The 11,820-nt window shown below is 40.2% G+C and overlaps 1 protein-coding gene across 1 annotated transcript in view; it reads right to left on the bottom strand.

Annotated features, from left to right (window-relative positions):
• dpy19l3 (dpy-19 like C-mannosyltransferase 3) overlaps positions 1-11,820 on the bottom strand; it is a 64,410-nt gene that overhangs the window by 36,227 nt on the left and 16,363 nt on the right. Inside the window, exons 7-11 of the mRNA XM_076028448.1 lie at positions 9,679-9,802; positions 8,980-9,114; positions 4,308-4,439; positions 2,933-3,034; positions 2,572-2,645 (exon numbers count right to left, since the gene is read on the bottom strand). Of these exons, the coding sequence (XP_075884563.1) occupies positions 2,572-2,645; positions 2,933-3,034; positions 4,308-4,439; positions 8,980-9,114; positions 9,679-9,802 (567 nt within the window). The remainder of the gene's footprint in view (positions 1-2,571; positions 2,646-2,932; positions 3,035-4,307; positions 4,440-8,979; positions 9,115-9,678; positions 9,803-11,820) is intronic.

Here is an 11,820-nt window from a genome sequence, read left to right as displayed (position 1 = left end):
AGTTATGGATGATATTGATTAGCCACTGAGTTCAAAATTAACAGCGTGTAAAAAGAAGAACTATGTTGTATAGGTTTTCCAGCACATCATAGTCAGAGATTGATTTATGGATTGATTTATCAGTATCTAAATGAATTTGAGATTGTTGACGTCCCTTCAACTCATTGAACTACTGTGAGTGAAGACACACACACACACACACACACACACACACTATATTATTATCATCATCATTGCATTTTTCTGTTGCACTACATTGTTATATTACAACAATATTCCTGAATAATTATGACACTCGCTGAGGAATATTATTTCCTTTAAAGTCTAACCTCTGCAGTTTTGAATTACTTACTGTCTCCACATAAAGAGCCAGCCACAGCAATGCGTAACTAAACTGGGATCTTAGGATATCAAAAAGGCAGAGCAATTTCGGAGGGTTTAAAAAAAACAAAAAACAAAGAAGCAAAATGGGAGAAAAGCAATAATGTCAGGAAGTAGGAGGAACAGAGGGAGACTGCTGTCCTTCCTCAGCCTGCTGGATCATTCAGAGGCCGTGTTGTCTGCCACCCCAGAGCAGCGAACCAATCACTGAGCAGCACAAAGGACACATGGGCTGTGTCTCAATTCAGGGTCTCTGCATCCTTCGAAGGAAGCGTCCTCCGTCAGAAGGCGGTTCCTCCGAATGACCCGGCCGAGAAGGACGAACCAAAACCCGCCTCCCTGGTAACCACATGGGACGGTCTCGCCTTCAGAGTATTTCCTGGTTGCGTCACCGCCTTTCCCTACTGCTGGCCAACCCCGACAGAGACGTTTTTATAGCATCAAGCTAACCATTGGTTCGCCATTCAACCATGGCTGTTCAAATAAGTAAAAACACTGAGTTAAAAACGTAATATTTTATGTGAAATTTGAATACTTTAATTCATACGTCGTGTCTTTGCCAGTAGATGCCGCCATTTCAGAGGACTTCCCAGGATCCCAGGAAGCTTAGCAGCAGCACGCAAAGCATCCTGGGACACAGAAGGATGCGAAGGATAATAGCAGTGTATCCTTCGAATCAGCTAAATGCTGAGCGCATTCCAAGGGTGCATTTGGAGCGTCCTTTGGATTTTAGTGAATTGGGTCAAGCCTTCGCGCAGTGCTATGACGCAACTGGCCTTCAAATGCAGGCTTCGAAGGACGCGGAGCATGAATTGAGACACAGCCATGGTGTCTCATGGAGGGGCGAGGACAGGGGAGTCAATCTCAAATACACAATGGGGCCAAAATTTCAAAGTCTCGGTTCAACATTAATATTTATTGAAAAAACCTTGCTCCAAATAAAACAGTGAACCTTTCTAATGTGGACACAAAAAGTTTTGCTTCAACCGGAATATTGAACAAGCAAAGCTTAATACTGTACAATAAATAAATTCCTCTTGTACACATGCACAATTGAATTTTAACCTAAAATAAAAAATAAAAAAATGTAAATAAAAATATATTCCTCTTTTTTATTTTCAACCCTCTGATTTAAAATTCAACAGTAACCTTTTCCCATGGGCCAATGTTACATTAAAAAAATAAAATAACAACAATAAAGCAATTAAGACAGAATAATATCCTTCAATGACCATCCTGTCCTGAGTGAGCAGAGCATTCTGGGATTTGTAGTATTAGCGCTACATGTGCTGTATAATACTGGCAGCCAGCTCCAGTAGTCATTTTGTATTGCCTCGCCGACCAAATATTATGACAGTGGGCCAGAATTTCATACTCTGGCCCGCAGATGGCAGGTGCTGCACCACCATCCACTATTCACAGACACACAAATAATCCAGGTGGTACAAGGCAGCCACTTAGTGAATAACACAGTGATGCCTCCAGAGGACAAGGGGGAGCACACGCTTTGATTATGTGCGTGTAACTCGCCTCTAGGGGGTGAGTGAGTGACTTAACAGTCCTGGGGGAAAAAAATGTTCATCGCATTCAGAAACACGTGTGTGTGATAAAACCATGGAAGAAAAGCGATAGACGCGCAAAGTTACGAAAAGTTAGGGACGTTGGTCCAGGCTGAAGTGATGGAAAACGTAAAAAAATCGATGACACAGCGGGATTAACCCGAGCAAGTGGCACATTTGAGGGGGGAATCATGCAGTGGCCATTGCATCATCTCAAACACCTGACGAAGACAAAAGGCAACAAAAGGCAACAAAAGTGGGCGAAACAAAAAATGTCTCAACCACTTGCCAAATGGGTGAGCGTGTTGGGGGTGACCTTTTGACCTCATGGTGTCAAAATGTGAGCAGCGTTTCAGTGCAAACTGTCATTGAACCAGAAAACTGGTGAATCATTCACTGTTCGAGCTCCAGTCTGACCTTTGACCCCGTGTTGCATCAGCACGTTAACGCAATAAGTAACTGAAACCCTGAGTAGCTGGAAGTGTGCTTGTCAAACGTTCAGAGAAGGTGACGCTGAAGTTCATCCGTGAATCTGTTTTACGTGCGCAGGTTTACGTGTATTCTGTAGTGCATCTGAAACGTCCCAGAGTTTGTGTGAACGGTGCAGATGTGGATGTACAAAAAGTCGTACCTTGTCGGTCCCAAGCCAAATTTAGACTTGATAAATTTAAAGATGTGCTCATCTGATTCCAGTTGAAGGACTTTCTGGAATCAACACACAGAAAGCCAGAGACATAGACAGAGAGAGAGAGAAGGCCGTCAGAGGTCTGACACAGCTAAAAGACAAGAGCCATCAGGTTGAGATGTGTCTTTGCTGAAAGGTTCTTTTACAGTCGTTTACAGAGGTGAAGCAGTGAAGTAGTGAAACCGGAAGAGAAAAAAACTTGGAAAGAACAGAGATGAGAGCAAGATGAGAAAATAAAGAAGAGGAAGGAGAGAGAGAGGAGGAGGAGGAGAAAAATCAGGGGGGAGAGGAGGAGAAGGAGGAGAACCTTTGCCAGCAAGTTGATGACGCAAGTGAGGAGGAGAACCAGGATGCTGTGAAGAAGAAGTTTTCCAAGACGCACCGCCAGCCCTCCAGTCTTCACACCAGGCTGCACACACACAGAAAAAAATGTATTAGGTCATTAGTGAGGTTTAACTAAAGGTCAAAGGATTACAAAGATACGGTTAGTGATTGTGAACAATGTAACAAAGCCATTCTCAACTGTGCTAGTAATTCCTTTATTAGCTTTTTGATTTGGGGATTTATTATAATATATAATAAATTGCTTTACAAAACAATGTCTTAGCCTCAGAGAATTGATCATTCAGTGTAAGCAATAACCTTTGCACAGGCAAGAATTAAAACAACTAATATTGATAAATTGAATCTGAAAACGCTATACTGTGTGGCTTCGAGAGAAATATTTAAAACAAACTTTGCACTTTAATCCAAGTCCCTGCGGCAATACTTAAAAATCTCAGTGGATTGGGCTAAATCTAAATGTTGTTGCAACAGTTAAATTCTGTAACAGATTTAAATCCTGCCTCTTTCTCATCCACCCACTTCCATGTCACGTGTGATGTGTCTATAATTACACAGTTGATAAGATCTTGAATTCGCTTCACTTGATTCATGCGTGACAGGATGTTCATCTGCAAAAGCCAACTTTTCAGACTCATTCAGTTCAGGGACAAACTATATTTTCTGTGTTTGCTGGGCTTTGCTTAGACATTCAGCCCCAGCGAGAAGACCTGCTCTGGAACATAGCGCCACCTACAGGCAAAAACACTTAAATGACCTTAGTCCTCTCATAAAAGTTTGTAGAGATATGACACAAAAAAACCCACACTTTCCTTGTTTCAAGACCTACATATCACACACTCGGACCTTTGACCCCTGACAAACCTGTAGTGAGCTTCACTTGTTTGAAAAAAAATCTAAAAGTGTCAAGAGGAGTAAATGTTGGAGGCTTGAAACTTACATATTAAACAGACAAGACCGTCATGATTAAAAGCTACTAATAAATTCGTAAGTAAGTATTTTTCATTTTATGGTCCCTTAAAATTGTAGCACACTCAAAAAAAACCAACTAGAAACACCATAAAACTTAAATCTCTAAAACTGAACTAAACTAAAACTTTGAGGGGGTTTTGCATGGCCTTTGTGTTGGTCTGAATGTGTCTTTGTTGTTTGGAATTGTCTTTGGAACCTGTAGCAAGTGGAACTGAAAACAAACCACCAGCTTGTCTATTAAAACTCAGAAGAGTCAGATTTAGAAAATGGCCCTTGTCGCCTATAGGGCTCGTCCGGAGTCCCTCGAACGCTGCTCGCAGCTTTCATGATTTCCGTTTAGATCCGTGGACACACGAGAACACACTGACCTGGCAGTGCCTGACGAGGAGCGCTGCTGCGATGAAGCTCAGGACCAGAGACCCCAACAACATGGAGTTACAGAACTGGAGGAGCCACACACTCAGCAGACCACTCACCTGGACCAGGTAGAGAGTGGTCACCTGAAGAAAACACACACACAGACAGACACACACACAGCCGGTCAGTCTTTGGTGATGATGATGTGAGTTTTTCATGAGACTGGCAGAACTGAACACTGGACACTGACTGGAGTGACCCAGCAGCACTTTATGGCTTTGGTCAGTGAGGTGAATCATAGTTCAGCACAAAGAACACGTGACGGCATCAGTGTCTGAAGAATTATAAGTATGAATTATTATATTGTAATGATAACAAATAACTATGAATTGTTACATTATAATTTGAATTAATAAATAACATATTTTGATGATTAATTATTAATTATATGATATGATAATAGTAATAATATGCTGCAAGCTGACAGAATGGCAGAAAATGAGCAAACGCAGCAAAGCAAAATTAATAAGCAGAAGAAAGAGAAACAGTCAAAGTTGTGGGATCACTTTAAATTAATAATTGAGGACATCGTGATGTGCATACCATAACAGCACAACTTCAATGCCACAGTGCCTCAAAAGGAAACACCCATTTGATGGCATGAGCGGACGACCCAAGACAAGGTAAATTCAACATGAAAACCATGATGTAAACATGAACATCGTTAACATTAGTCCAGGAAACGTAGCTGTTATGAATTATGACAACATTAGGCTGTGGTGGAATGTAACTACTGCATTTTCCGGACTATAAGTTGCTCCATTGTTGAAGTCGCATCAGTCAAAAAATGTTTGTTTTTTTGTTTTTTTTACTTCACTTGAGTGAGTTAGTATTTCCATTGATTAATACTTTTACTTCTACTCCACTACATCTCAGAGGCAAATATTGTACTTTTACTCCACGACAATTATTGACAACTTACCAGTTACTTTGCAGGTCTAAATTAATATTACATTACATATGTTGAGTGTGTACAATAGATCTGCTATGAACAGTTTAACCATACCACATGTCTATTCATTTTAGCTTACAGTATATTGGGTCAGTAAGGCTTATTGTATGATTAAGACATTTAGCCTTCAAAATATATATTAAGTAATTCATTCTTTTTTCCCCACCTCCTTTTTAGTAAACCATCACAGCCTCTTATGGACAAGTCTCTGCTCAAAACACCAGCCTGCACCCCTGTACAAGCAGCTGTACTGCCAAACAAAGAAATTCTATTTATTAGGACTGAGCCCGCGGAAGACCAGTTCGAAACAAACTGGTCTTTCGCCCTTGCGAAAGACCAGTTTGTTTTTCGAATGTTTCCATATTATTATTTTTCTTATGTGTCTTTCGACCCAATTTTGAATTTCGTTCAAACTTGATGAAATTCACCAGGACTGGTGAATTTTTTTGGGGGGATGCAACAATGACAGCTGTAGATGCTCCATAGCGCCACCTACAGGCAAAAAAAAAAAAAAAAAAAAAACTCCACACAAGAAAAATCCTACCAGCCAGTAGGAACGTAGTAGAATCGTGGGACCAAAACCCACACGTGCATGTAATCCTCGGCTACATTTGAATCACTCTAGCCAAGTTTCCATCTTCAACAGAAAATGTGCAATTTGAGCTTCTTTGCAGGTATGTGCCAAAAATTTAACAATTTTTTAAAAAGTACAACTTCAAAACCACAAATGTTTTTGGCATGCCATACATTCTATAACATGGCCAAGATTGTGAAGATCAAAAACTCTATAGGAAATTCTTGAGATCCCAGTAGTTTATTTATAGTAGGGCTGCAACGATTCGTCGACGTTGTCGACAAAAATCAATAATGAAGATAGTGGACGACGAATTCCATCGTCGACAATTGTCGCCAGATGTGTTTCTCCAGTGGAATGAGTCATCTCACGTCATTACAATCTCTGCCGAAAGTCGCACGTGTGCAACAACGGCTCTATTGAGCAGTAGGGGATATATGGCGGCGTCCCAGACAGCAGCGGCGCATGCAAAACTTGGGAGCATTTCAGCTTTTAGAAAGCATGTCGGACAGTTGATCGAAACGGAGTCGGAGTCTGACTCGTCTCAGTAAAATAATAGCTTCTAAGCTAACAAGCAGACTGAGACATCACAAATAAAACGTACTGGCTTCAATCTATGTTTTATAAGCGTATTCTATATTTGACTGTGAAATTGTGCGTCCCGTTTAGAATCAATACGGGGCGGGGGCTTGTCCTGTATTTCTGACTTGTCTTGAATGTGAATTTTCGATACAAACTCACGTTGGTTTCTATAGAGTTTGCGTTCAAAACAGTAATCTAAGTAGCTGCAGGCATTACCATTGCGCAACCATTTTCACTCGGCTATGAATTGGGATTGCTTGTTCTTTTCAGCTTTATTTATCGAACTCCTTTGTAAAGGCCCTCCATCCTGCACTTTATTGATTGTTGTGTATGAAATAGACTATGTTCAATTGATAGATTTCAATACAATTTAAACATTATTTTTAATGTCTATTCGTAACAAAGCAGTTCAAACTATGTGAACCATATCCTTTTTAAAAAGGATACGGGACAACAATTATTAATTAAACTTATTTATGGATTTATATCTAAACTGATTGAGCACTGTAGATGTCAATTGGTTTGAGATAAGAAATTTTTATTTACTTTTTGTATGAACCAGCCTATCAGGAGAAAAGTTGAATGAAATATGTATTTTTTTTTTTTATTATTTAAGTACCCTTGAAATACATACATACACACATACACATGTTTATAATAATTTCCCACATCATTAAAGCAACCTAATGCTAAATTAAAGTAAAATTTGATAATTATCCGATTAGACGACTAATCGTTTCAATGGTCGGTGACTAGTCGACTATTAAAATAGTCCTAATTTATAGTGAATATGCACAAGTGACAAAATGCAACTTAAACCGCCATCGTTTCAAAAAGGAAGGGGCTAGAGTCACGAAAAAAATACTGACGTGTACTTCTTATCAAGGGCAACAACTTAGTCATGTAGGGTTCTCCCTCACATAGAAAGAAAGTGTCCAATTATCATAATTTGATGATCCAAAAAATGTCATAAACAAATGTATGCTCACATTTGACCCCTTTAACCTTCATCAATTTTCATGAAATTCGGCAAGCAGGTCAGGACCTATGGAAAAAAAATTTTAATGCAAAAATGACAACTCAAGGTGCTCCATAGCGCCACCTACAGTCAATAAACAATACCCATACAAAAAAAATTCTCACTGCCAGTACAAACGTCGAGACATTGTGGAACAAAAACTCATATGCGCTTGTGGTCTACCTCCATTTCATACTCATTATCTCTGACAGAAAAGGCACAAATTGGGCTTGTTTGCAGGTATGTGCAAAAAAAATCCAAAGTTTTTTGAACGGTCTCTCCACTAAAACCACAATAACGCTCCCTAGGAACAAGGGGTGTTGGCAGAGTCAGCCAGTGTCAGCAAGGGTTGGCAGGATTCTAAAGGGGTCGGTAGGCGTCGGGAGGGGTCGGAAGGTGTCGAGATAGATAGACAGATATGTCGGGAGGGTTCGGGAGGTGTCGGGAGGGTTTGGAAGGTGTCGGGAGGGGTCGGAAGGTGTCGGGAGGGTTTGGAAGGTGTCGGGGGCGTCGGCAGATGTTGGGGGCACAGTCCCTACAACACTGCTTGCAGCTTTAATTTTTATTTAATTTTGTGTCTCAGGAAATGTTAAGTTGGAAGTAATTTTATTTATTTTTATTGGAAAATTTGACTTAAACAGTTTCCTACTTTGCATGATATGCATGCAATAAAATGTAAGTTTTTCTTGAAAAGGAAACAAATTGGTTGTTATTACTAAGTGATTGGTCTTATTATATATTATATATTTATAATTGGGCTTTAATTAATCAAACATATGTTTTATGCAATTCCTCGATTAACCAATGGAGTATTCAATAGAATAATTGATTACCAAAATATTTGATAGCTGCAGCCCTAATAATAATAATAATAATAATAATAATAATAATAATAATAATAATAATAATAATAACAATAAATAATGAATTATATTGGAAGAGGAAAAGCGCTTAAGTGATCAAGAAAATTGGGTCAACACACAGACACACACACACACACACACACGTTAAAATTGTCCAAGACAAACAGTCTCACACAGGCTGACACTATTTTTACTTCTGAATAAAGGAAAAGAGACGTCTCATCAGTCAAACGTCCATACAGTATGACAGGTACAATGTGCCACCATCCTGTGGCTCCTGTCAAAATGTCCAGCTGGAAACTTTGTCACATCTTAAAAAGCTCACTTCAAAATTAAGGGACAAATATCACTGACATCGCTATATTACATTATATAGTATTGCATCACACTTCAAACACCCTTAACAGTACTTGTCACTTTCTAAATCTTTTTAACTTGTACTTTTGTAAAAGTTATATTTAACTTGCACTTTTTGATTGATTTATTAATTTATTTTATTTTTTTCAAATTCATTCTTTCACATTGGGTGCTGCCACACCAACATTTCACTGCCATGTAACATGACATTGTGTGACCAATAAAAATATTTGAATCTTTGACTGACTCATTAGCTTGTACTCTCCTGCAGACTCACCTGTGCAGGTGTGAGGACGTCCACACAGTCCAGTGAGTAAATGATTAAGGCCTGGACCAGAAGGATAAACTGGTTGAACTGCCACGTCAGGCAGAAACACAGCGTGGTCACGAACATCAGCCACACCGCCACCTTCTGAGAGGAGGGAGACACACATACACAAGTCACTGCGACAGCATTTTACTGTGCCGGAGATACATATACACATATATATATATATACATATGTATATATATATATACATACGTGAAAATGTAAAAGTCCACATGCGGGGCATTTAAAAATGTCGGTTTTTAGTCTTTCGTGAAAGACTACCTGTGGTATGTATGTATACATATATATATGTATATATATACATATATATATATATATATATATATATATATATATATATATATATATATATATATATATATGTATATATATATACATATATAGTTGGCCCACCCCTGATCTAGACAATCATGGGTGGTTTCGGGGTGTTTCTCTATCAATCTGCTCCTGCCCCTCAAATTGTACAACCCATTGTGGCCCCACCAGTCTAACAATTCGCCCACCGCTGGTTTAGAGAATATGATATATAGGACTGAAAAAGGGGTGACTGTTCATGAAAGCTCACTCTACAGTTTTGAGCCCTAACTGAAAAGACCTGTCTGTGAGATTATTTTTGTGTGTGTAGAGTTGTATGTTTGTGTGGACCTGTTGCAGCGCGGTGAGCTGTGGCCGGAGGTAGCAGGTGATGGCGGCCACCTGCAGAGCCAGGAAGGGCAAGGACCAGTTCTCTCGGAGGGAGATGGTGAACTCCACACGAGTGGTGTCCACCCTGGTAAGGGGGCGGCAGGGAGGAGAGGAACAGGACGGAAGGGAGGAACAGCACGGGGAGAGAGGGGGGGAAAAAAGGAAAAACTTTGATTTGAGTTTTCAAATAATTTTGAAATATTTTGCTTTTTTTATTCATTTTTTTTCCAGAGCGAGTTCTGTGAGGTGGTAGAAGTCAACTTTTCTGTGTACCTTTATTTCACTCATAAGGGGTCACCCCTAAAAATCCCACCTCTTATTGATTCAAAATGTTAGGAGAGAAAATGCGAGCAGGTTGTGTGGGCCTGTCTCAACTCAGCTCCTCTTCAAAGGCACAGTAAGCAAAACAGGGAAAAGAAAACCCAAATCAAAAGAAAACAAAAAAAACAAAAAGCCATCCTCAGAATTTTTGTGTGTGTCTTCCGCATTTTCTCTCCATACTATGATGTGTCTAACAACAAGTCTGAGGAAAAACAATACCTTTCTGACAGTGGCGGCACCACCGGTGGAGTCTCAGGACCCACAACATTTTTTTTTCCTTATCATGAAGTTGCAACCCAATTTATTTCACAAAAAGGCACTTTCTATCATCTTTAGAAAATAAATGATTGAAATTATAAATAAATCTTAATAATTTAAAATATCTTTTTTTAAAAAAGGGGGAGTGGAGGGGACTTCTGATGAATCCACCATCCAAAATTTTGGGTCATGACCCACAAGTTGAAAAACACTGCCTTAAACAATTCAGTGCCATTCATATCTCCAGATTCAGGCAGAACATCAGACAGAATAAAGACCTGCTGCTTTGGCATTTTTAACTGACCAGGAGTTATCCATCCATCCATTTTCAATACCCGCTTCCTCCTGTGTTCGGGGTCACGGGGGTCTGCTGGAGCCTATCCCAGCTGTCATAGGGCGAAGGCAAGGTACACCCTGGACAATACCTGTGTCTATTTTGACCAGTTCTGACCTACGTGCAAAATTTGGTTCAAAATTAAGCATGTCCAGGGGGTCAAAATGGGGTTGGAAGTCGCGTAAGGAGAATAATAATATAATTAAAGCTGCAAGCAGCGTTTGCTGGACTGAGCCTATGTGGGGGCCGCCTGCCGACAAAGTCCGCCGCCTGCCGACGCCCGCCAATGCCCCCCAACACTTGCCGACATCACCCGACACCTGCCGATGCCCCGTGACACTTGTTGACCCATCCGGACAACTGCAATCCAGCAATTCAGAGCTGGTCCTATCGCCGGGGCACAGTCCCGAATAAACATAGCAATTTCAATCGGGTCTTTGCCCTGCGATGACCTGCTCTGCTTCAGAGCTGGTCCTATCGCCGGGGCTCAGTGCCAAGTAATAGGGAAAAATAATAAACCGAGCAAAAACAATAGGGCCTTTCGCCCTTGCAAAAGACCAGTTCGTCTCGAACTGGTGTTCCGCGAGCTCAGTCCCTAATAATACGTTTTTACTGAATCCCTGACACTTAATGGCACTGTTGTTTCTTATTTGTTCAAGCTGAATAAATCAAATTTAAATGAGCTGCCCACCGTTTCCTACATTGGAGGGTTCACAGTATTATTATTTTGCTGGCATTTTCAGTTATTTACTCAGGTTTGCTATGAAAGCCATCATTTTAATATCAAGGATTTATAAATACAACACTAGATGTTTAACATTACAACGGAAATAATACAAATTAAATTACAAGGACACAGCCTAGTTTTAGTGTGTGTGTGTGTGTGTGTGTGGGGGGGGGGGGGTGATGACGTGATGACAGCCTTCACGCGGGCCGGACAGACACACACCGGGCCGGATGTGGCCGTAGTTTGGGGACCCCTGCTTTAGATGGTTGGAACTGGTTTGTCTCAAGTTGGTCTGATTAGTCTTGTGCAATTTGCCAATATGTACACAGAGATGATAATCAAGAGCAAACTAGCCTGTTTTTGTTCATTAGATTAGTCGTCCATTAGATGACATAATAGCCAAAAACAAAGCGGCAGAAAATAAATTCATAAAAAAACAAAGTAAATGTGGCCCTGCACGCCA

Source organism: Nelusetta ayraudi, unplaced genomic scaffold (genome assembly GCF_046127955.1).
Source record: "Nelusetta ayraudi isolate G7.1 ecotype Tasmania unplaced genomic scaffold, CSIRO-AGI_Nayr_v1 ptg000023l, whole genome shotgun sequence".
In the NCBI taxonomy this organism is placed as follows: domain Eukaryota; kingdom Metazoa; phylum Chordata; class Actinopteri; order Tetraodontiformes; family Monacanthidae; genus Nelusetta; species Nelusetta ayraudi.
The sequence above is the reverse complement of the archived record's forward strand: the minus strand, read 5'-3'. Positions and strand labels throughout refer to the sequence as shown.